At 40.5% G+C, this 22,355-nt stretch overlaps 6 protein-coding genes and 1 long non-coding RNA gene across 9 annotated transcripts; 4 read left to right on the top strand and 3 right to left on the bottom strand.

Annotated features, from left to right (window-relative positions):
* Nucleotides 1-34: 34 nt before the first annotated feature.
* Nucleotides 35-6,171, top strand: LOC103836316 (probable ubiquitin-like-specific protease 2B). 2 transcript variants are annotated; one of them, XM_009112558.3, is made up of 16 exons: nucleotides 35-278; nucleotides 583-974; nucleotides 1,068-1,158; nucleotides 1,259-1,296; nucleotides 1,713-1,910; nucleotides 2,026-2,101; nucleotides 2,345-2,453; nucleotides 2,742-2,798; nucleotides 2,996-3,127; nucleotides 3,354-3,554; nucleotides 3,637-3,692; nucleotides 3,767-3,860; nucleotides 4,139-4,229; nucleotides 4,381-4,500; nucleotides 4,656-5,078; nucleotides 5,170-6,171. In XM_009112558.3, the coding sequence occupies exons 1-16, from the start codon at nucleotides 137-139 to the stop codon at nucleotides 5,950-5,952; spliced, it is 3,003 nt and encodes a 1,000-aa protein (XP_009110806.1). In that variant the 5' UTR covers nucleotides 35-136; the 3' UTR covers nucleotides 5,953-6,171. The 2 variants fall into 2 exon arrangements, with proteins under 2 accessions (XP_009110806.1, XP_009110808.1); XM_009112560.3 differs by having other exon boundaries at nucleotides 4,390-4,500.
* A 186-nt stretch (nucleotides 6,172-6,357) lies between these two features.
* Nucleotides 6,358-8,451, top strand: LOC103836317 (double-stranded RNA-binding protein 1). Its single transcript, XM_009112561.3, has 3 exons — nucleotides 6,358-6,512; nucleotides 6,963-7,225; nucleotides 7,754-8,451. Exons 1-3 carry the CDS (start codon nucleotides 6,488-6,490, stop codon nucleotides 8,300-8,302), a joined length of 837 nt encoding a protein of 278 aa, XP_009110809.1. The 5' UTR covers nucleotides 6,358-6,487; the 3' UTR covers nucleotides 8,303-8,451.
* On the bottom strand, nucleotides 8,343-8,792 carry LOC117127381. The gene is made up of 2 exons (XR_004450356.1): nucleotides 8,555-8,792; nucleotides 8,343-8,466 (listed from the first exon to the last, which is right to left on the bottom strand). It is a non-coding gene; the product is annotated as an uncharacterized LOC117127381 (long non-coding RNA).
* Nucleotides 8,723-9,780, top strand: LOC103836318 (60S ribosomal protein L21-1). The gene is made up of 2 exons (XM_009112562.3): nucleotides 8,723-9,018; nucleotides 9,355-9,780. The coding sequence occupies exons 1-2, from the start codon at nucleotides 8,782-8,784 to the stop codon at nucleotides 9,610-9,612; spliced, it is 495 nt and encodes a 164-aa protein (XP_009110810.1). The 5' UTR covers nucleotides 8,723-8,781; the 3' UTR covers nucleotides 9,613-9,780.
* Nucleotides 9,781-10,155: 375 nt separating this feature from the next.
* On the top strand, nucleotides 10,156-13,018 carry LOC103836319 (KH domain-containing protein At1g09660/At1g09670). 2 transcript variants are annotated; one of them, XM_009112564.2, is made up of 8 exons: nucleotides 10,156-10,689; nucleotides 10,775-10,915; nucleotides 11,287-11,372; nucleotides 11,472-11,596; nucleotides 11,681-11,800; nucleotides 11,879-11,995; nucleotides 12,363-12,506; nucleotides 12,593-13,018. In XM_009112564.2, the coding sequence occupies exons 2-8, from the start codon at nucleotides 10,785-10,787 to the stop codon at nucleotides 12,746-12,748; spliced, it is 879 nt and encodes a 292-aa protein (XP_009110812.1). In that variant the 5' UTR covers nucleotides 10,156-10,689; nucleotides 10,775-10,784; the 3' UTR covers nucleotides 12,749-13,018. The 2 variants fall into 2 exon arrangements, with proteins under 2 accessions (XP_009110812.1, XP_009110811.1); XM_009112563.2 differs by having other exon boundaries at nucleotides 10,171-10,689; nucleotides 11,663-11,800; nucleotides 12,593-13,001.
* Nucleotides 13,019-13,023: 5 nt separating this feature from the next.
* On the bottom strand, nucleotides 13,024-14,056 carry LOC103836320. The gene is made up of 2 exons (XM_009112565.3): nucleotides 13,844-14,056; nucleotides 13,024-13,381 (listed from the first exon to the last, which is right to left on the bottom strand). Exons 1-2 carry the CDS (start codon nucleotides 13,920-13,922, stop codon nucleotides 13,143-13,145), a joined length of 318 nt encoding a protein of 105 aa, XP_009110813.1. The 5' UTR covers nucleotides 13,923-14,056; the 3' UTR covers nucleotides 13,024-13,142.
* Nucleotides 14,057-14,410: 354 nt separating this feature from the next.
* LOC103836321 (probable elongation factor 1-gamma 1) lies at nucleotides 14,411-16,806 on the bottom strand. The gene is made up of 8 exons (XM_009112566.3): nucleotides 16,646-16,806; nucleotides 16,470-16,534; nucleotides 16,120-16,269; nucleotides 15,973-16,033; nucleotides 15,823-15,875; nucleotides 15,634-15,735; nucleotides 15,057-15,540; nucleotides 14,411-14,971 (listed from the first exon to the last, which is right to left on the bottom strand). The coding sequence occupies exons 2-8, from the start codon at nucleotides 16,476-16,478 to the stop codon at nucleotides 14,592-14,594; spliced, it is 1,239 nt and encodes a 412-aa protein (XP_009110814.1). The 5' UTR covers nucleotides 16,479-16,534; nucleotides 16,646-16,806; the 3' UTR covers nucleotides 14,411-14,591.
* Nucleotides 16,807-22,355: the final 5,549 nt, after the last annotated feature.

Below are 22,355 nucleotides of genomic sequence, written 5' to 3' on the forward strand. Positions count from 1 at the left end.
GAGAGTAAAGTGACATACGCGCGTGGAGTTCAGACGCGCTAGCATTCGTTGTTGACTTCTCTCTCTCACTCACTCCGACCCTCGATTTCCGATCTCCGATCTCCGGCTGTTTCTCACGGCGAGATTTTCCCTAGCGATGAAGAAAAACATTGACGTCTTTGATTTCAACGAAGAGGATGACGAGCTCGCTGAGTCCGCTTCTGGAAAGCTATTAGAAAAATTCGCAAACCCTAGCTCGTCCGTTTCTCCGGCTCTGCAATGCCAACGCATCCAAAGCTGTGAGTCTCTGCTCCTCTTCTTCTTCCTTTAACTCCACACGGTGATAGTTCTAGTGGAAGCTTAACTGATTTTTTTTTTTCAAAATCTATTTTAAAATTTCGCACGCTATCGTACAATTGAGTGAACATTGCTTTGTTTCTGGAGCTCGTAAGAGTTAGTGATCCTAAATGCTTCTCTAATACTAGAATTATTTTTGGTAAGTTATATAATGATTTGCACTGTTCCTCTAGACTCTTTGAACAGTTTGGTTGTGTACATGTTTGCATCATGTAACTGCTTATGAACATTGTTAGTTGCTGTCAGTTTGCCAGGAGGAACCTGCTCTTAAAGAAGTTGAAGGCGCGAGATGTGCAGAAGCTGCTACTACTGATGTAGTCGATCGTCATTGTGAAGATGCTCCGGCTTTAGCAACAGAAGCTGAGGAGTCCTCAAGAGACCATTTTACCGAATCAGATGTAAATCATGGATTAGTGTTTGGTTTGAATACCGACGACCGTGGAAAAGAAACTGATGTAGATGATGATAATCATGGATTGATGTTTGGTTTTGATATTGAAGACCACATGAAAGAAACAGATGGAGATCATGGACTGGAAAGCTTCTCTTGCCAGCCAAGCGCAAAGAGTTTCTACGCGGAAACTTCCTCTTATAGTCAACCCCAACTTAACTCACCATTTTCGGATTCTTCATCCAATGTATGTAAATCTATCTTGTATTGCTTTATTTTTGTATACGAGAAACCCTTCAAAAAAATTTTAGCTTGTATTTTAATCTCTTCATATTTACAGCCAGAGCGAACTGATATGATGTCAGCTATTGATGAAAGCTTGAGTGATCGATCCGCGTTGAGTGAAGCTTCTGATTCAGAAGGTGATGAAGGTACATCTTAAAGGCTTTTTGTTATATTTCCTTATATGTATGCTTTAATGTCCTCCTATGTCTAAGTAGATATTGATTTCAATGTTATATGCGCTGAAAGATTGGATGTCTGAACACTGCTTTGATGACATGGAAAAGGTAATGAGTTTTCTTGTTTCTTAACCAATGGCTTTAAATCTTCCGCCAGAATGTTTTAGCCTTTATATGCATGAGTCGGGCTTCTTTGTTTTTTTTTTTTGAGCAACAGCTTCTTTGTTTGTTTATAATTTAGATTGAAATATATACATGAAAATAATGCAACCTGCTTTCTTTAGCCTAATTATTTTAATAATTTCGCACTCTGTTGTTTGTGACTTAAAAATTTCATGTCAACGCTTATAATTTTAAGAGTTGGAATATGGGTATTACTCTTAGCAACATTTCTGATGGGACGGGTTGATAGTTTATACATCTGGATATATTTTTATATTACACTACAGTAAGGCTACTTGTAATTGTGCCTTAGTGTTCAAAGTAAGAGTTACAATTGTCAAGTAACGCTTTCCACTTGGCAGATCGACAGAAACACGGCTGTTATCATGATTCCAGAGTATGTTGTGCTTAAGGATATGCCTTGTGCTCCGTCTCTGGTAATCTTTTCATGCAATGGAATCAAAATAAAGAGCTACCCTGATAATAATGAAGAAGGGCCATTCTGTTGTGAATTTGGAGTTGAAGACATAGTTAGTATTCAATACAATTGGTACCAAAATGTGAGTTTTTCATTTATTGTGTGCTTCCAGTTTGAAAGATACGTGATGGGCGCACTTTCTATTTTGCACATATGAACCTTTTCAGTTTTACAATTTTTGCTGGTCGCTTTCACAGGTTGGAGTGATTATTCTCAGAATTCGAGTTTTATTAAAGGATGAAAAATGGCATGAAGATAGGCAACACACCACAGGTATGCTCACTTACTCGGTTATTGTATATAAGCTATTTGGGTTTATCACAGAATTTTTGCCTGCAACTAGATATCTTGTTAAAATCGTATATACAATAATTAGTTGCAGGACCAAGATTCATAAAAGAAATTTTTATTTATTTTTATTCAGCAAAAATCGAACAGTGGCTTTTAAATCCTCAGCTCTTTCCAACACTAAAGGATCCCTCTTCTAACTTTTATACTGCTTTGTGTGGTTTCCAGACATTGAGGAGTTAAAGTTTGCAGTTAAAGATCACAATTGGCCTGAGAAGCAACAACAAATTAATTCGCTGCATGTGAAATACCCGGCTGTATGGAATGCTGACCTCGAGTAAGCTTCTAATATTACGGAACGCTAATTGGAACACATTCTTTTTGCCACTTTCATTTCAAAATTTTGATTGCATGCTGTGATGACAAGAAATTTTATTTGCTGCATACGAGTACGAGTCATTTGGTTAGAACCGTATGAGGGGAGAAAACCTTAAGTCACTAGCAAACTGGACCAAATATTAGGAGAAGGGCACTGGACTCATATTTGGTTTTAGTTACATTCTGAGTACTTTGGTGACTTATAGTTCCAACTTCCAAGTCATCCATAACTGTTTCTTTATTGTAGTGAGGACGTGGAAGTATCAGGGGACAACTTGCATCAACGGAAGCGTTATTTTCCACGGTAAGAGTGATCTATAGGAGCTGTATTTTATTCTTTTGTAACAAGACGCTGTCTTCTGTTCTGCTTTTGGGGTAAAAATTTCCAAAGTACGTCGCTACTTATATTCTATGGCTCTCTGAAGTAGATAACTGAAAGAATTTAAACCACTGGGAGGTGGCATTTCATATTGAACTGCGAATTTTATGTTTTCTTTTCAGCTTTGATGAACCATTTGAGGATGTTGTCTATCCAAAGGGAGATCCAGATGCTGTTTCCGTTTGCAAAAGAGATGTTGAGCTCTTGCAGCCAGAGACATTTGTGAATGACACAATCATTGACTTCTATATTAAGTAAGTTCTTCTCTCTGATGGAATGTTGACAGATAGTATAGGCTCTGGCATGCGTTGTAGTGTCTATTCGGGGTTGTGTTAAATTACTTTCATCACACAGTTGAATCTTTACTTATTTGATGGTCTCAATATAATACACAATTTTACTATTGTAGTCTTACTGAATTCTTCTTGTGATGCTAACCTTAATTATTGACAGCTTAGTGTATTATTCTATTATTCACAGTTATTTGAAGAATCAGATTCAAGCGGAGGAGAGACAGAGATTCCATTTCTTTAACAGCTTTTTCTTCCGTAAACTTGCTGATCTCGACAAAGATCCATCGAGTATAGCCGATGGAAAGGCTGCTTTTTTACGTGTCCGGAAGTGGACAAGGAAGGTGGACATGTTTAGGAAGGACTACATTTTTGTACCGGTGAATTTCAGGTACGAACATTTTTATGGCACTTCTATTTATGTTTGATGTGTATTGAGCTCCAAATCTGACTCTGGTAAATGGTAATGACAGTCTTCACTGGAGTTTGATAATCATATGTCATCCTGGTGAAGTGGCTAATGGTACAGGTAATGTCACATGTTACTCTATTTATTACTATTTCATTATCATTCAGCATATTTTATTATGTTGGATTCTGCAGATCTAGACTTAGAAGACTCCCCAAAAGTACCATGCATATTACATATGGATTCTATAAAAGGGAGCCATGCAGGGCTTAAGAATCTAGTCCAAAGGTATGTTAGCTCCCTTCCTGCCATGCTTCAGTTTGGTCATTTAATCTCGGTCTCTTCCTCTTTTGACAGCATTGCATATAGGTAATTTATTTACGTTTCTCCCTTGCCCAACGAGATGATAATTTTTTTTTTGTTTGCTGTTGTCTTTACCTTATTCGTTGAAGAAAATGTTGTAGCTCCATTCTCTGATCCTTATGAATAAAGTGTGGAACTATTTTCATGCTCAAATTTTGAGCTGGGTAGTACAAGTTGCTAACAAAAGCATTTTGCTGATTTAGTTACTTGTGCGAGGAGTGGAAGGAAAGGCATAAGGAGACATCGGATGATATTTCTTCCAGATTCATGAATTTGCGGTTTGTCTCCCTTGAGGTCTGGCCTCTAGTCTTTAAATCTTTTCCCTCTAGGCCCTTTTATACGTTCTTTATCTCTTGTGAAACCGCTTTTCCTGTGATATAATAGAAGTTTTCGCGCTGTTAATGATTTAGTTTATGTGATTTCTGACTTGCTCTTTCTACTTCAGTTGCCACAGCAGGAGAACTCATTCGACTGTGGCCTCTTTCTACTGCACTATTTGGAGCTATTTCTTGCTGAAGCTCCCCAGAATTTCAGTCCTTTCAAGATATACAATGCTTCCAACTTTGTAAGTCTATGCTCTAATTGTTACTTCTCATGTATCGGATCGAAAGAGTCAGAACATATAGTCTCTAAATGGAGCTGAACTAAGAACAGCTGGATTTGCATTTTTCAGTCTCTTTTTTTTGTTTGCTGATCATGCTTTTTCTCTGTTTTTTCCAGCTTTATCTAAACTGGTTCCCTCCTGCGGAAGCCTCACTGAAGCGTACTCTGATCGAGAAGTTAATTTTTGAACTCCTTGAAAACCGTTCACGGGAAGTGATTAATGAACAGGACCAATCCTGCGAAAGTCCAGTGCCCGTCAATAACAAAACGGGCATCGAGGTTCTCTCTGGGAGATGCACCTCCTTAATAGACTGTAATGGTAATATGACGCAGACGCAAGAAGAACAAGGAATTGAAATGACTCTGCTTGAAAGATCTGCCATGAGGAACATGCAAGCTGTTAACGATTCCGGTATGGTTCTAAGGGATTTATTCGATGCAGGAGCCAGCAACACAGGATCATTACTTGGACAACTACAACAAACATTCGACGAACCATCTTCGTTTTATCATCTTAGTAACAACTCATTGGCAACAGAGGTACTAAAAATAGTTATATAAGCTAATGATCAAAACTCCTGATTTTCGACATGCAAATTTTAATTTTCTTATTTGCCTTTGTTTTGGGCAGCAAGTAGAGATGGAAAGTGGTGAACAGTTTATGTGTCTGAACTCTGGAGAGGGCAGCAACTTTCAACGAATCACTGGAACTGCATCTCCGAGAGCATCTGCCTCGTTCTCTTCATTGAACCTAAGTATGATGTCGGTGCAGAAGGAAGGTGTGGCTGATTCCCTATCTAATGATTCAGAAGATATTGGTATCATAGAAGAAACCGGTGAGAGTCCATCAAGAGAGACGGTCTCTTTATTTTCTGCAACCCTGGGTCCTAGCACTGACCACAACACTGAGAATGATGAACTCCCATCTACACAAGACGAGCTTGTGGTTGCATCGAGTCAAGATGGCAGAGACGAGGAGAAGCAATTGGAGGATGATGTTGGAATTGAGGAGGAGACGAGTGAAGATCTTAAAATGGGAGACAAGATGAGTGGTGATCTTGTAATTGAGGACAAGACGAGTGAAGCTCCTGGGATTGGAGACAAGACGAGTGAAGTTCTTGGAATTGAGGAGAAGACTAATGAAGATCCTGCAATTGAGGACAAGACGAGTGAAGTTCCTGGGATTGTGGACAAGATGAGTGAAGATCTTGGGATTGAGGAGGACAAGATCAGTAAAGATCTTGGAATTGAGGAGAAGACGAGGGATGATCTTAAAATTGAGAAGACGAGTGAAGATGTTGGGGATGATTGTGATCAGAAGGAGGAGCCAATGGAGGAAGAAGAAGAGAAGCGAGCTGCAAAACGGCCAAGGCTGTCTTCCACAGGAGATGTCGAGGAGATGGAGATAAATTGATTATGACATTTTATAACTTGGTCTTCGGTCTTTGATTGGTTAGAAGGATTTAATGTCAACCAACACGTTGTAGGAAAATGTTTATAGCGTTGTAGGAGTCTTTTCTTCAAAAGAACTGAAAATATATATTTCATCAGTATGATCAAAACCAAATCACATTCTCTAATTTTTGTTAGGATCTGTTTCAACACCCATAATATAAAGGTAGACGTTTGTAACCAAAGGTTGTAGCAGAAGCAACCCTCATCAATCTTTACTTATGTTTTTTTTGGGTCAACTATTACTTATGTCAGTCAATCTAATTACACTAATCACTAATTATTGATACGTGCAAAGATTTATCTTAAGCCCATTAAGTCCATAAAGTACAGTGATATAACTCAATAAAGGCCCAATTAAAAGGCCCAGCATAAGTGCTTAAATAAATCTCTCGCTCGGCTTTCTCCCACAGCATCACTGGAGTTGCCGACTAGTGAGCATCTTTCTCGCTCGTCTCTTCTCCTCGGTTTCCAATTAAAACATTCTTCTCAACAAGATGACTGCGAATGAAGTTCCCTCTGGTGATAATTCTCTTCTTCTACAGGCTTACCTTTGTGTTTTGTCAATTTTCATGCTTTTTTCAGTTCCTGTTCGATTACTTTCTTCCGGAAAATTAGTTTGCAGTTTTGATTAGTTAAAATTAGTTTGAACTCTTACCCTTTTGAGATGATATTACGAAAGCTAGATTGCAACTTATAGAATGTAATAATTGTCTCTGCAATGGGTATGGTTCTCGTTTGAGAAAGTCTTCACCTTTATGATTTGCCTTTACATTTACCAATTGAACACTCCCTTCATTGCTTTTATATCATTATAGCTTTCTTGGTGAAAAATCTTCACCTTTATTGTTGCCTTTACTTTTGCAATTGAGCTTTATTTGTAACTTAATGCTCTCCTGGTTTTTAATAATAGGGTTTAGTATTGAATAACTGCTACTTAAATATTGATCTTGCTTTTTTTCCTACTCTCAGGTGTTTCAAATTGCTATGTATTCAAAAGCCGGTTGCAGGAATATGCTCAGAAGTACAAGCTCCCAACGCCTATTTACGAGACTGTCAAAGAAGGCCCTTCCCACAAATCTTTGTTTCAATCCACAGTAATAGTCGATGGTGTCAGATATGATTCTTTACCTGGATTCTTCAACCGCAAGGCTGCCGAGCAATCAGCTGCCGAGGTTGCTCTCCAAGAACTATCTAAGTCCACCGAGCTAGGCCAATGTGTTTCACTACCTGTTGTAAGATCCTCATCTTTCTTATCTTGTGATTCTGATTAAATGTCTAGTTCAGGACTATAGGAACTAGCACAGTGGTTTGGTTGTGAGTTGTAGCTTTGCCAGCTTAGAAACAGACCTTGCAGTTAGTTTGGGAGTTGAAGGCTTAGAGGGTAGCTATAAGAATGAGTCTTTATCAGATTAATGTGCATATCAAAGATCTAGAAGATCAGATTATTAGGCTCTTTATGTATGTTATGTGCATTTGGCTAACTTTTGTAAGACCCTCCTCTTTCTTATCTTCTGATTCTGATTAAGTGTCTAGTTTAGGACTATAGGAACTAGCCCATGGGGTTGGCTGTGAGTTGTAGCTTTGCCAGCTCAGAAACAGACCTTGCAGTTGGTTTGAGAGTTGAAGGTTTAGAGGGTAGCTATGAGAATGAGTCTATAATCAGATTAATGTGCATAACAAAGATGTAGAAGATCAGATTATTAGGCTCTTTCTCCATGTTATGTGCATTTGGCTAACTTTTGAATGGCTTCTTAATGCAGCACGAGATGGGTCTATGCAAGAACCTTCTTCAAGAGTACGCTCAAAAGATGAACTACGCCATTCCACTCTACCAATGCCAAAAGAGCGAGACTACCGGGAGAGCTCCAAAGTTCACATGTACTGTAGAGATCGGAGGCATAAAGTACACAGGAGCTGCAACAAAAACCAAAAGAGAAGCTGAGATAAGCGCTGGAAGAACAGCTCTTATAGCGATCCAGTCAGAATCCAAAATCGACCTTGCTAACAACCACAGCACTCAGCTTACTGTGCTTCCTTGCGAAAAGAAGACGGTGGAGGTAGCGAGTCCGGTGAAGGAAACCATCAAGACTCCAAAAGCAAGGAGGGCTCAGTTCAAGAGGAAAGCTAAGAAAGGAAAACGCAAAGCAGCTGGCACCATCATCCCTCCTGAACCTACAGAGCATTGTCAAAACGATCAGCAGCCAGAGAATGTTGAGAAAACGCTAAACCTGGAGCCTTCTTCGTGCTTGAATGGGTTTAAGGAGGATTCAACATTTGCGAGTGTGGAGACAGAAGCAAACTTAGCATAAGTCTGTGTTCTGTGAGTGTGTGATTGTACTTGTTTATGTAGCCATTTTTTATTAACTTATAATTTAGTCTGTTCAAGTAGTGTTTCTATGTTGTAGTATTACGATACATGAGGTTGCTTTGGTTATGAACACAAAGGTCTTTTCAATCATACAACCAGACTACTCTCTCTCTACAAGCCTTTAAGATTCGATCTCAGGGCAACGCCATCTTGAGAGATGCTTCAGAATTCATCGTCTGGGTGTAAACTGAACTTTGTGTTAGTTAGGAGCTAAACCGTAATGAATCAAGAATACAGGGGTTTAAATTTAATTATTAAGAAACCTTCTTGGACCCAAATGGGCATATATGCAAATAAGCCCAACAGGCCCATTTACAGAAAACCCTAATTGCAGGACATATAAATTCTCACTGTCTTAACCATTTTGCTTCTTCGGCTATTTTAGGCTTTTAGTTTCGCAGCAACCCAAGAGGAGAAAAAATGCCGGCGGGACATGGAGTTCGTGCTAGGACAAGAGATCTGTTCGCGAGGGGGTTCAGGAAGAAGGGTACAATTCCATTGTCTACCTACCTCAGGACCTTCAAGGTCGGAGATTACGTGGATGTCAAGGTGAATGGTGCGATCCACAAGGGTATGCCTCACAAGTTCTACCACGGTCGTACCGGTCGTGTCTGGAACGTTACCAAACGTGCCGTCGGTGTCGAAGTCAACAAACAGGTCTGAACAACTCATATCTACTAATTTAGAGTTCTTGTCGTGATTCTGACACACTGATGGAGATAATATCTGTCGAATTAAGATTAGAGCTCGTAAAATGCTAATTATTTAATTTCTTCAGGCCTTAACATGCATTGTATTGGATCTATAAGCCCTTTGTTCATTAAAAGTGTTTTTTTATTGGTCGGATTCATTATTTGATAAATATATTTGGCTTCATGATTATTAATCTTGTTTAGTGTTTAGTGTTTTGTTCTATTAGTGTCTATTGATCTTATTTATTTTGGGTAGTTAACATGATGGACTGAGACATAATGCTTGGATGTTGTGTTTCAGATTGGCAACAGGATCATTAAGAAGAGGCTTCATGTGCGTGTGGAGCACGTGCAGCAGTCAAGGTGCGCTGAGGAGTTCAAGCTGAGGATTAAGAAGAACGATGAGCTCAAGGCTGCAGCTAAAGCCAAAGGCGAGACGATAAGCACCAAGAGGCAACCTAAAGGACCCAAACCGGGATTCATGGTTGAAGGTATGACCTTGGAGACTGTCACTCCTATCCCATACGATGTCGTCAACGATCTCAAGGGAGGCTATTAGTTTTCTACTTCTACTTTCTTCCCCCAGTGTTTTGCTCAGACTTTTTGGCAGTTTCTTTTGCGAATTTGAGTGTTCTTCATGCGTTTTCGCTACAATTACATTTCTTTCAAGGTTCAATCCAGACATAATGAAACAAAAGTTACCATCTCTATTTAATTGTTTCCATCACTCAAAGCGCACACCTTACTTTATAATCTGAGGTATCATCTTCCATTACGGTTGATGCCAACGCCTTCTGTTACATTGTGCCACGGTTCATTTCACATGTGTTAATTAAGTGAACCGTTAGAACATCTCTAAAGTAAAATTTCTTTTGTTCTCCAGAAAAAAATTATAATAAAATTGCTCTGACCAATGAAATGAACAAACAAAAAAAATATTTTATTCTATTTATAAAGTAAATTTTATTATGTAATAAAATATGAAATTGAATTAAAATATTCTTTATTTCATATTTTATTTCACTCTATTTTAGAGTAAAAAATAGAATGATGTTGAAGAATCTTTTAAATTGCGTATCTGAGTAACAGCGCACACCTTTACAACTAGATGTAAGCATCTCATCGCAAATTCGCAAATACGTTTGATGTCCAAACCTTATGTCACATTGTTCCACGATTCATTTCACTTATGTATTAACACATTGAACCATAAAATTGCATACGGTGAGTAACATGATCACTATGCTAGGATTATTAAGTTTGGTCGCAGATATATTCTTAAGATCCATGTAGTAGATCATTCACTTTTCCAATGTAATTCACATAGGCCCATAAATAAATCGCCGAAGGCCCAACTATGTGAAAACACGCAAGGGCCTTGACATTACACAAAGCCCATAGAAAAAATAACAGAAAAAACAAGAAAATGAGAAAAATATATATTAAAAAAAAAAAGCGGCGAGACTCTCTATCTCTCTCTCATAGTGCGTAGGGCTTTTGACTCCCTACTTCTTCTTCTTCCTCTGGCCACACTCCACACAGTCCACATACCTACTTCTGACGAAGAAGAAGAAGAGTTCTCGGCTCCTTAGATCGGCGCCAGATCCTCCGCCGCATCTTCTCTTCACTATCCCCGGTAAGCCACTACTCTCACAATCTCGTACATTTCTCACTGTCATATGTATATACTTGTACGGTTCTGAACAATCATGATTACACAGAGTGGTAGATATGATGGAATCAGGCGCTGGTTTGGCGGCGATGGAGGAGAGGATCCCGCCGGGGAGTTTCTTCCAGTTTCCTCTCTCAGGATTCCGTGCTTCTCCCAATCGATCCCCTTGTCCTCCCTCTGGGCGTGAGAGGTTATGCTTTCTCCTCTTCTTTAATGTGTGAATCTGTGTGGATCAAATTAGATTAATTGAGTTAGTAGAGTTGGTGGGTTTTGTTGTTTTGATTGGATGAGTGTTAAAAATGATTACTTTAGGTTAAATGTATGCTGTGATTCACAATGTGAGACACTCAGTAACATCCATTGAAACTTACATTCACATTTTCTGTAAAAATTATTCAGTAGCAAATCGAAGTGTGTGTCTGATGGGTGTTGTTCTTTGGATTGGATGAGTGTTAAAAATGATTCCTTTAGGTTAAATGTGTGCTTTTGATTCACAATGAGTTGCCACTCAGTAGCATCCATTGAAACTTACATTCACATTTTCTTTAAAAAACTATTCAGGTACTTGGCTGAGTTATTGCAAGAGAGACAAAAGTTGGCTCCTTTCTTGCAAGTTATGCCTCATTGCTGCAGGCTACTGAATCAAGGTGGGTTGCTTTCTCACCTTGGGATCCTCCCCTGGTGTTCAAGTGTTGAACTTTCTTTTTTAATAATTAACGCTTTTTCATTGGTCGTGTTTCGTGCAGAGATAAGGAAGATCTCCAGTTTGTCTGATCTTGATAGATATGAGAATGGCAGTCCATTTAGATCACTTGGCCAGCCGACTAATGGGAAGATTGATTTAGACGGATGGCCAATGATGCAAGGAGAGGTAAGGCATCAAAATCAAAATCAAAAGTGGGTTTTGGTTGTTATATTGATTTGTGGCTTTCTTCAGGATAATTTTCATCTGCAGAGAGGTTCTCCATTTCGTGCTCCTCCTCCAGTGGGATGGGTTGGGATGCCAGGACTCCATCCTCCACCCATCGTCAAAAGAATTATTAGGCTTGATGTGCCAGTTGACAAATTCCCAACTGTAAGTTAATAAATTTATATGCAAATATGGTAATTATAGGTGGGATGATCTTGAACTAAAAGCGTTGAACCTTGGCAGTATAACTTTGTTGGGAGGATTCTCGGGCCACGTGGGAACTCTCTGAAGAGAGTTGAGCAAGCAACACACTGTAGGGTGTTTATTAGAGGGCGAGGATCTGTCAAGGATACTGTCAAGGTATGGTTCCTTGTTTATTGACTTTGTAATATCCCATTTCATCATTGCAAGTGTAGGTGTCTAGGTAACTTCATAGAGTTCAAAACAACAGTTTTCTCATATGTTAACTTGCCAAGCTGCTCTATAGCTATTTATAGAATGTTCTTGGCTGTATAAACAATCTGTTCACTCAGCCTTCTTTTACTATGGCAAGATCTTATCGAAGTTATGATACATTATGAGCATTTTCTCCTGCATTATCAACTACCACACCTTTTCACAGTAAATCCAAAATATTCGTTTCTTGTTTTTTTTGTCCTTCTCGTACCTAATCTTTTCATGCAATGTCAAGGCTCTCATCCATTTAGTCTTTATACTTTCCTTGCAGGAGGAGAAGCTCAAAGGCAAGCCAGGGTACGAGCATCTCTGCGAGCCACTACATATACTGATCGAAGCCGAGCTTCCCGAGGACATAGTACACTCTCGTTTGGAGCATGCAGTGCATTTCCTCGAGTCCCTCCTAATGCCAATGGTACATTCTTTAGATAATAAACATCTCTATCTCGTTTTTTATACTCCAAACTTTTTGTTCACTATGTTTTGTTTCTCTCTCTACAGGACGAATCAATGGACCACTACAAGAGGGAGCAGCTGAAGGAGTTAGCGGTTCTGAATGGTACCCTAAGGGAAGAGAGTCCGAGTCCGAGCTTGAGCCCTTGTCTGAGTCCAAGCATGTCCCCTTTCAACAGCAAGCGTGCCAAGACTGGACAATAAAAGATGTTAACCCGAGAGATGATCAAAGTTCAAATGGCATGGTCGTGTGGTGGGCAAGAGAAAAGGCTCTCTATGCATTGCTCTTATCTATCTGGGAGGTGACAATGTTCTAATTAACGTTTGAGACTCTTCAATTAATTTTTTTTCCATGTCATTAAGTTTATTCTTTATTTTGTTGAACATTTTTGTTGGCTAGCAGAGATGACGATTAACCACTGCGTAATAAACTTAATAAATGGTGTTTTTTATGAAATGTAATCTCTTTCTGAATCATGTACTTCAAACAATAATTTCATTTCGAGTCTTTGGAGTTGAATGAATCTATTTATCTTACATGTAACACAAACAAATATACCAAAGGCATTGTGTTGACAAATAGTATGTTTTTGTTTTTTTAATCTCGAAGGCCTAATTCAACCTCCAGTTCATCATCTTCCTCGAAGAGCTTCAACAGTCGAGCATACTGCTCGTCTCTTTTCTTCTTCTGCCATAGCTTGTATAGGAAGAAGGAGAACATAGCTACAGCCACTAATCCAACCAGTACGAGGATTACTTTTGTCCCTGTTTTGCTGGAAGCAGTGTGAGACTCTGCCTTAACTCCTTTACTTGCATCCTTGGAATCACCAGATAGACCTGGACAAAGACAATCGATGCCATCTTAGCTTTTTAAACGAGGAGAAATAACTCCACACATAGAAGACAGAGAAGACCATCAAATGCAACAATCATTAAAAGAACATGGCTACACATCAAAAAGATTATCACTTTACAGACAAGCTATTCAAATTAGCAAAACCAAACCCATGAACTGAACCGTAACATGTTCTCTTCACTAACATCATGTTAAAGAAAGCAACTTTACTGTTTTAGTAAGTTTTATGTGTGGCGAAGTTTCTTAGTTGCTCAAGATCTACTAACATAGATGATACAGTCCTCCCTATCTCTACATGTTTCAATCCTGATCACGAAAGAGCAAAAGACGTAACCTTTATTCCTAGAGATTACACAGAACGAAATCTATAAAGAGCTTCAGCTAAAATTTGACATCTAAGGCCTTTTGTAAACGAAATCAGATAGATCTGAAGAAAGACGAACCTAATACGAAGTGCAGAGCAATCGAAGAGAAGAATACAACGCGCCGCCATGAAAGACCACTCGCCGAGGTCTCTCTCATCTTTCTCTGTAATATCTCTCTCTCTCTCTCTCTCTCTGCTCTCGATGTCTCTACCGATGAGGCTTTGTTTGTACGCAAGGTGGGATCGCAAAAGAGCTTTGTAAGATTCAACTTTTTGATATTTTATGTCTGCTTGTTTTATTTTCTTCATTGATAAATACATCCCTTATTTGACCAAAAAAGGATAAATATACCCCTTATCTTATTTTATTGTATGTTGATATACGATTAGGATGTTTTACTAGAAAAAAGTAATTAAGTTAAAATAACTTCTATTTAAAAACAGAAATTACTTAAAATACTAATACCAATTTTAAATATTATTTAAGCAAAAAAATCATACATATAATCTTTAAATGGTTTAGTAGGATTAATTTAGTTTTTTTCATCAAAAACTTAAATTATCTACGAATTGTTTATCTTTTTACCTGAAGATTTTTTGCCAACTTTCAATTTCCAATTAAAAGAACCATTTAGAATAAAAGAAATGAAAATAATCTCAAAACTTCCAAAAATGGAGTATTTAAAATGGTGTCATAGCAAAAAAAAAAAAGAGAAACATCAACAAAGATAGAAGTATTAATTCGACGACGACTTTTGTCTTAACACACGATTAGAAAACAGTATAAGCAACACAATGTGATATCAAACAAATCCAATTCTCTTTTCTCACTTGAAGCACTTGGCGTCCAAGAGAGCTTCACCTTCAAACGGCTCTGCGTCTTCAATCATCTGGCTAACACGCTCCTTCTGTGCTTCATCGGAGATGTCAACCTTAGTCCACTCGTACAGCTCCATGTCATACACCTCGTCCATCACGAACTTGGGGATCTCTGGTCCACGGAACAACCACAAACCCTTCACCTTGAACGGACCCTCTGACCCGCAGATCAGCATCTTTCCAAAGGCGTATTTACGCGCCAAGTCCATGCGCTGAAGGAACCCTCCTACCTTGTTGAGAGTGACAAAGGACACCATGTTCTCGTCGTTGTACTTGTAGTCGCAGAACCATAGTGAGTATCCCTCTGGGTCATACATGTCCCAGAACCCTGCATTGAGTCATGGTGATGAGCTTCATATTGATAATTGATTCCATAGGCTAGGTAAAGAGAAGATATCAATCACCACACACACCTTTAATAGCAACCTCACGGAAGTTAGATTTGGTGTTGGAGTAAAGCCTCTTCCACTCATCGAGAACCATTGGGCTTGGTGGCAGCAAGTCAAGAGGGTTCTTTGCTTTAGGCTTTGGCGCCTCTTCCTCTTCAACAACCTTAGGTGCCTCTGCTGCAGGGGCTTCCTTTTTCTTGGGCTGCTCCTTGGGCTTCGCAGGCTGCCCGGCTTTCTTGATAGCGGGAACAGATTCAGTCTGTTTGACGTCACCCACCACCTTCTTGAAGTTCGGCTGGTTGATCAAAGTCCAGAAGTACCTCTCAACGTGAGGGAACGCAGAGGTGAAGCTCTTGGTCAGGACGGTGGAGAATCCGAGGTTCAAGTTGCAGACGGTGATGATATCAGCAAGGGTGACAGAGTGTCCAACGAGGTAAGTGTTGGAGGCGAGGTGTGTGTTCAGAGCCTCGAGTCCTCTTTTCAAAGCAGAGATGGCAGCTTCCTCACCCTAAAACAATGTATGAGAAACAATCAGGCGTCATAGTGGAAGAGTGTACATAGATTGTGATCAAAGATCAAACGAAAAGTAAGAAAAGCTTACGGGAACACTGTAGGGCATAAAGCCCATTCTTGGGACGAACCAGTTGAAGATGTTTCCATAAATCTCCAATGAGGAGAAATCGATCCATTGCTCAATATGTGCCTGCAAAGTAATAACATGCAGATAAGCATCGAGAATACAAACGAATAGACTAAGTGCAATCCGATTAGAGAAGCTCTAGGAACTTACATATTCGATCAGGGAGGATCCGTTCAAGGAGTTCTCACCGTTCAACCTGCTTACTGCAAATGGGATATCAAAAAAAAACATCCATTAATACCCAAATGACAAAGAGCAAGTAAAGCAGAGACATTAAGAGAGAGGAGAAAGATTTAATACCATAACGGGCAATGGCGTTGCTCTCAAAGATAGGACCCTCAGGAGTCTCAAGTACAGGAATCTAGCCAAAAGAAAAAACAGCTACTGCTTATTAGCTTCAACCAAAGACTCAAAAAGATTAAAAAACACAGCAAGTTAGATATTTACCTTTCCGAGAGGGTTAATCTTGAGGAACTCAGGGGTTTTGTTGGTGACTCCCATCTCAAAGCCAGAAGGCATATCGATCTTCACACCAGCGAACTCTGCGGCAATGAATGCCTTGTCAGAGTTTTTGTTTCCCTTGTACGAGTGCATCACCTGTAAGTAACACATAAAAGATCAGGATAATGTATATTCTCCATCTTTTTTTCTAAGCTTAAAACTCAAACACTAGTAAAATCAATCAGTAGCTATATACAGTATGTTGCAGACTAAATCGATCGATTACAAGATGAATGATCTAAAGCAGCGATCATATACATAGTAAAGCTGAGAGGGTAATCGAAAGAGAAACTCACCAAAGCCATAGCTCAGACTCGGAGAGTATATATATATACCAAGCGTGTGCTTCTGATAATCGGATCTGGTTACAAGCAAAAACAGTGTGAGCTTGCCAATTTGATACGATCATAGCGATGAATGAAGCTAAGCTGGAGAATACAGAGTTGTTCGATCGATGGATGAGGGAGCTTACCAGGCGTGTGTTTCCGTGTGAGGGAGCTGACGGGAGAGGAGAAGCTAATGAGTGAGGCGGAGAGATAGTGAAGAAGATACACGTATTAGGGTTTTTATAATGTCTCGGAGAATCGTCGCTGGTTCTTGGTCGGTTCCTTTCGGTTTAATTCTGGTTTTCATGTTTAATTTTCCTGGTAAAGCATTCAACGTAGTTGGAAAATTCGTTATCAAGAGCCGCCATTGGTCAAATGATTTAATTAAAGGTTTATTAGTTTTCTACACAAAGACTCTTCTTGGAATTTTGAATCCTAAAAAGATATTTCATCAATTTCATTAAGTTTATATGTTTTAGAAAAAAAAAATATTTCATAAAGATAAATTTTTTTTATTATTTTCTATGAAAAAATCGTAATTTTCAAAAACAAATAATTGATTTTATTGATTTTAGAAATTGAAAATTACAAAAAATAATACATTTTCAAAATACTAAAAAAAATTATTTTTGTGAAAAGGAGGGAGTACTCCTCCTATTCATCATTAATTTTCTGATTGAAAATTGTAATTAAACTGAACTTGTTATTGTACCTTCCTGCCTGATTAGCTCCTCCTGCATCAGAGATAATTCAAAAGAAAAGCGTGGGGAAATCTTCCAACTAGAAGTAAAGAGGTTGAAGAAGGCTTAGGAGTGTGCAGGTTTTTTTTTTTTTTTTACGAATCAGGTTTTATACTTTTAACGTTTAGACTTTGTTGTGTGTTTGGCGATTTTTTGTCGTTCTTGTATATATTAAGATCGTTCTGTTCTTTCTTATCAATAACTAATGGAGCGGAAGTAACGATAGTAGCCGATAACACGATGATCCTATTTAGTCTGCGAATGCCTAAGATCAAAGTCTTCTTGAGATCGTTGAGAACACCTATGTTCTAGCCGATTGCAAGGATTAAGAGATGTTGTAAAACAAAGCTCTAAGTTTTTATAATTCAATAATCAAAGTCGTGTCTCTTACAAACCCAAGAGATCACATTATATAGCTAATAGAAATCCTAAAACTGATAGGATAAGAAACTAAAACGTATTTAGAAAAGGAATGGAAAGCTTTAACTAAAAAGGAAATAATAACAACAAAACCTAAGGGAAATAGGATGTACGCTACATCAGGTCCCCTCCCCTACGGAAGATTCGTCCACGAATCCAGACAGTGCAGCATCATCTGGCTCATGTTTGAACAAATGCTTCACGTTGAAAACATCGGCGGTATGTATATGAGATGGTAATCGCAGACGATAAGCATTGGGATTGATCTTCTCGAGGATTTCGACAGGACCGATCTTTCGAGGCTTCAACTTATTGTACTGGCCGGTAGGAAACCGTTCCTTAGTGAGGACGGCCCACACATAGTCACCCACCTGCAAATGTAGCTCGCGTCTGTGTTTATCCGCAGCCTGCTTGTATTTCAAGGCAGAAGCCTCCAAGTTATTCTGCGCGACTGTATGAACGAGAGCGAGTTCCTCCACAAGGTCAAGGGCTCGTCCATGAAACTCACCGTTGTGAGGAAGAGATGTTAAAGCCAAAGGCCCCCGCGGCACAAACCCATATACCACTTTGAACGGACTGAAGCCAAGGCTTCGGTTATGCGCATGGTTATGGGCGAACTCTGCCTGGCACAAGATAGAATCCCAAGATTTGAGGTTATCGCCCACCAAACAACGCAACATGTTACCCAAAGAACGATTAACAACTTCAGTTTGACCGTCCGTTTGAGGATGATACGCGGAACTCATATTTAAGCTGGTTTTGAAAAGCTTCCACAAGGATCTCCAAAAATGGCTAATGAAACGAGAATCACGGTCGGAGACGATAGAGACCGGAAGACCGTGTAAACGATAAACCTCTCGAAAGAAAAGCTGAGCAACCTGAACAGCATCCGTTGTCTTCTTACAAGGAATAAAGTGCGCCATTTTCGAGAAACGATCTACTACCACAAAGATGGAATCGTTACCCCGTTGAGTTCGTGGTAGCCCCAGAACAAAATCCATACTTATATCGCTCCATGGCTGTGTAGGAACGGGTAATGGCAGGTAAAGGCCGGCATTGGAAGCGTGGCCTTTGCTTCGTTGACACGTCGTACATCGCGCCACAAACCTTTCTACATCACGCCGCACTGTAGGCCAAAAGTAAGAATCCAAGACTAGCTTAAGTGTGCGATCACGACCGACGTGCCCCTCACCATGTAACTCCCGAATAATCTGTAGGCGGAGACTACTCTCTGGTACGCAGAGCCTGTTGTCTTTGAATACAAACCCGTCTACTAACGAGAAGTCAGAACGGACTCCCTGCGATAAGTCTGCCCAAACCGAAGCAAAATAAGGATCCGTCGGGTACAGATCAGCTAAAGACTCAAAACCCACGACCGAAACTCGCAATGTAGAGACCAGGGCATGGCGTCTACTTAAGGCGTCGGCTACTTTGTTCAGCTTCCCCGCCTGATGCCGTATGACGAAAGTAAACTGCTGTAAATAGGCAGTCCACGAGGCGTGACGAGAAGAAATCTTATCTTGAGTTCCCAAATACTTTAAGGCAACATGATCGGTATATAAGATGAACTCTTTATGCGCTAAATAGTGACGCCAATGCTTTATGGCTTGGACTATAGCATAAAATTCGATATCATAGGTGCTGTAGCGGCTTCGTGCTCCCGCCAATTTCTCACTATAAAACGCCACCGGCTTCCCATGTTGACTTAACACGGCGCCAATACCTAGTTTCGAAGCATCACAATGCAGTTCAAAGGGTGAATCAAAGTCGGGTAACACCAGAATGGGAGCCGACGTGAGTTTATCTTTGATGATAGTAAATGCCTGACTTGCTTCGATCGTCCAAGTAAACGAGACGCCTTTCATACAGTCTGTAATCGGTGCCATTATAGCGCTGAAGTTGTTGACAAAACGTCTATAAAAAGAGGCGAGGCCATGAAAGCTTCGGACGTCTGAGATAGTCCTAGGTGTTGGCCATGATGCCACGGCTTCCACTTTCTGTGGATCAACACGCAAGCCTGTTGATGATACTACGTACCCAAGGAACAAGACCTGTGGCGCCCCAAATTCACACTTTTGCTTGGCAATGAATAGTTGTTCCTTACGTAGAGCTAGTAAGACGTCACGGAGATGCCTGAGGTGTTCCTCTAGCGTGGTGCTGAAGATAAGGATGTCATCAAAATAGACGACCACAAACCGACCAATAAAGGGTCGCAAGGCTTGATTCATGACACGCATAAACGTGCTTGGTGCGTTAGAGAGACCAAACGGCATAACTAACCATTCGAACAATCCCTCACGAGTTTTGAACGCAGTTTTCCACTCGTCTCCTGGGCGAATTCGAATCTGATGGTATCCGTTTTTGAGGTCCAATTTGGTGAAGATAGAAGCCTTTCCTATTTGATCTAAAAGATCGTCAAGGCGTGGTATCGGAAATCTATACCGTGTTGTGATTTTGTTGATAGCACGGCTATCTACACACATGCGCCAAGAGCGGTCTTTCTTCGGTATGAGTAAAGCTGGGACAGCACAAGGGCTTAAACTCTCGCGAATGTAACCTTTGCCGAGGAGGTCCTCTACTTGTCGCCGGAGCTCTTCATGTTCTTCCGGACTCATACGATAATGTGCACGATTCGGTAACACCGCGTTGGGCACGAGATCAATATGATGTTGAATGTCCCGTAATGGTGGCAACCCGGACGGCAGTTCCTCTGGGAAAAGATCGTCGAACTCGTGTAAAAGAGGAGAAAACACCGGTGGGCATGGGATTTTTTGTGATGGTGGTGGTGTGACAGCGACCAAAGCGAACAGAGGGCTTGACTCGCGGAGTTCCTGCTCGAACTGTGACCTAGTAATGATCAATAAGTTTTGTTTTGGTGAAGTTTGTTTACTGGGGCTGGAGACTGATAAGTCTGTCTCTGGTGCCGGAAGCAATGTGATTTTGCGTCCCTCAAACATAAAAGAATGGGTGTTTGCTTTGCCGTTGTGGAGAACCTCTCTATCGTATTGCCATGGTCGTCCTAAGATGATATGAGAGACATCCATTGGTGCGATGTCACAATATAGATTGTCTTTGTAAAAAGACCCGATAGAGAGAGATACCATTGTTCGTTGAGAAACAAATACTTCTGCACCGGTTTGCATCCATAATAATCGGTAAGGGTGTGGATGCGCCTCGGGTGTAAGTGCAAGTTTACGAACTGCTTCTTCTGAAACCACATTTGCTGAACAACCCGAATCAATCACGAAGCGACAAATCTTGCCTTTGATGGTGCAAGTAGAGGTAAACAATGACGTGCGCTCCCAAGCCTCGGTGGTTTTTGGAGCAAGACAGTTGCGGCGAAGCATGAGAAAAGTCCCTGTATCACCATGCACTTGTTCTTCTTCGGCCTCATCGAATTGTTCCTCGTCTTCATCATAAATAGGTTCACCAATTATTTCTCGATCATTGGCAAGTAACCCTCGGCGACCTTTGTTAGGGCAAGCCGTTTGTATGTGTCCGCGTTCACCACAGGTAAAACAACGGAGGGCGTTGGGCCGGGAAGGTCGAGTATTCACCGCAGGTTCTGTTGCCGCAGAAGTAGTTTCTGCTGGTTTCACTTGTGTTCCTGTAGTGTCTCGGCCCGTAGAAGATTTTGTGTCGTCCGTGGTGGTTGTGGTTGTACGCGGTCGTGAATTCCCCGTCCATTGACCTGTACTGATGCGAGTTTGCTGTTCCACCAAAAGAGCTCTCTGGCGGGCTTCAGCAACAGAGCCCGGATCGAACTGGTGCAGCATATTTTGAAGTTGAGGTCGTAAACCGGCAATAAAGCGAGCAACAAGCTGATCTTCTGAATCCTGGATATCAACTCGTGTGAGTAGTTGATAGAACTCATTGGCATAGTCTTCCACAGAACGCGACCCTTGTCGTATGTTGTGAAACTTCTGAAACAAAAGCCGTTCAAAATTATATGGAATAAAGGTTTTCCGCAAATGTTTCTTAAGCTTGTCCCACGAAGTTATCTTTTCTTTCCCTCGTCTGGTACGAGTTAATTTGAGCTGATTCCACCAAGAGGCGGCATGCCCTCGGAATCGTGTGGCAATTAAAGAGACTTGTCTGTTGCCTGGTACTTCTTTGAATTCTAAGAATTCATCGACCGTAACTATCCAGTCAAGGAGGTCTTCAGGTTGCGACCCTCCATGAAATTCGGGGATGTCAACTTTAATACCCGTGGTCCAGCGTGTGTCATTGTGGCGTCGTGGTTGCTGGTCTCGACCAAGATGCTGTTGTTGATTGTTAATGTCGTCTCCGAATGGATTGTCATCGTCGGACTCGTCATTAGCTTCGTCGAAAACAGGATTGTGGTGTTGTCGATGGCGTTGTTGTGGTGCTGCGGGTGCTGCGTTAGCTGGAGCGGCGTTGGCGACAAAAGCCGCTTGAACCCCAGCTTGTACTCCGGCTTGAATTGCTTCAGCCATCGTTCGTCTCATGTTGTCTTGAAAACTTTCCTGGAAATCTTCCAGAAATTGTTGCATCTGCGTCCACTCATTAGGACGAGGTGCCATTGAACCAAAGATCGATAATCACGAATAGAATCGTAATAGATGGTCTCTGATACCAACTAATGGAGCGGAAGTAACGATAGTAGCCGATAACACGATGATCCTATTTAGTCTGCGAATGCCTAAGATCAAAGTCTTCTTGAGATCGTTGAGAA

The sequence above is a fragment of the Brassica rapa genome, chromosome A08, assembly GCF_000309985.2.
Source record: "Brassica rapa cultivar Chiifu-401-42 chromosome A08, CAAS_Brap_v3.01, whole genome shotgun sequence".
NCBI classification, from domain to species: Eukaryota; Viridiplantae; Streptophyta; class Magnoliopsida; order Brassicales; family Brassicaceae; genus Brassica; species Brassica rapa.

Excerpts from the sequence above, each read along its gene's own strand:
- LOC103836316 (XM_009112558.3), top strand. The coding sequence starts at position 137 with ATGAAGAAAAACATTGACGTCTTTGATTTCAACGAAGAGGATGACGAG. Across the intron at positions 2,799-2,995 it reads CGGAAGCGTTATTTTCCACG|CTTTGATGAACCATTTGAGG; the intron begins GTAAGAGTGATC and ends TTTTCTTTTCAG. Across the intron at positions 4,501-4,655 it reads TATACAATGCTTCCAACTTT|CTTTATCTAAACTGGTTCCC; the intron begins GTAAGTCTATGC and ends TGTTTTTTCCAG.
- LOC103836318 (XM_009112562.3), top strand. The coding sequence starts at position 8,782 with ATGCCGGCGGGACATGGAGTTCGTGCTAGGACAAGAGATCTGTTCGCG. Across the intron at positions 9,019-9,354 it reads GTGTCGAAGTCAACAAACAG|ATTGGCAACAGGATCATTAA; the intron begins GTCTGAACAACT and ends GTTGTGTTTCAG.
- LOC103836321 (XM_009112566.3), bottom strand. Across the intron at positions 16,034-16,119 it reads AGATTAACCCTCTCGGAAAG|ATTCCTGTACTTGAGACTCC; the intron begins GTAAATATCTAA and ends TCTTTTGGCTAG. Across the intron at positions 15,736-15,822 it reads GATCCTCCCTGATCGAATAT|GCACATATTGAGCAATGGAT; the intron begins GTAAGTTCCTAG and ends ATTACTTTGCAG.
- LOC103836319 (XM_009112563.2), top strand. The coding sequence starts at position 10,785 with ATGATGGAATCAGGCGCTGGTTTGGCGGCGATGGAGGAGAGGATCCCG. Across the intron at positions 11,801-11,878 it reads CAGTTGACAAATTCCCAACT|TATAACTTTGTTGGGAGGAT; the intron begins GTAAGTTAATAA and ends GAACCTTGGCAG. Across the intron at positions 11,996-12,362 it reads CTGTCAAGGATACTGTCAAG|GAGGAGAAGCTCAAAGGCAA; the intron begins GTATGGTTCCTT and ends CTTTCCTTGCAG.
- LOC103836320 (XM_009112565.3), bottom strand. The coding sequence starts at position 13,922 with ATGAGAGAGACCTCGGCGAGTGGTCTTTCATGGCGGCGCGTTGTATTC. Across the intron at positions 13,382-13,843 it reads TGCTCTGCACTTCGTATTAG|GTCTATCTGGTGATTCCAAG; the intron begins GTTCGTCTTTCT and ends GTCTTTGTCCAG.
- LOC103836317 (XM_009112561.3), top strand. The coding sequence starts at position 6,488 with ATGACTGCGAATGAAGTTCCCTCTG. Across the intron at positions 6,513-6,962 it reads TGCGAATGAAGTTCCCTCTG|GTGTTTCAAATTGCTATGTA; the intron begins GTGATAATTCTC and ends TCCTACTCTCAG. Across the intron at positions 7,226-7,753 it reads AATGTGTTTCACTACCTGTT|CACGAGATGGGTCTATGCAA; the intron begins GTAAGATCCTCA and ends TTCTTAATGCAG.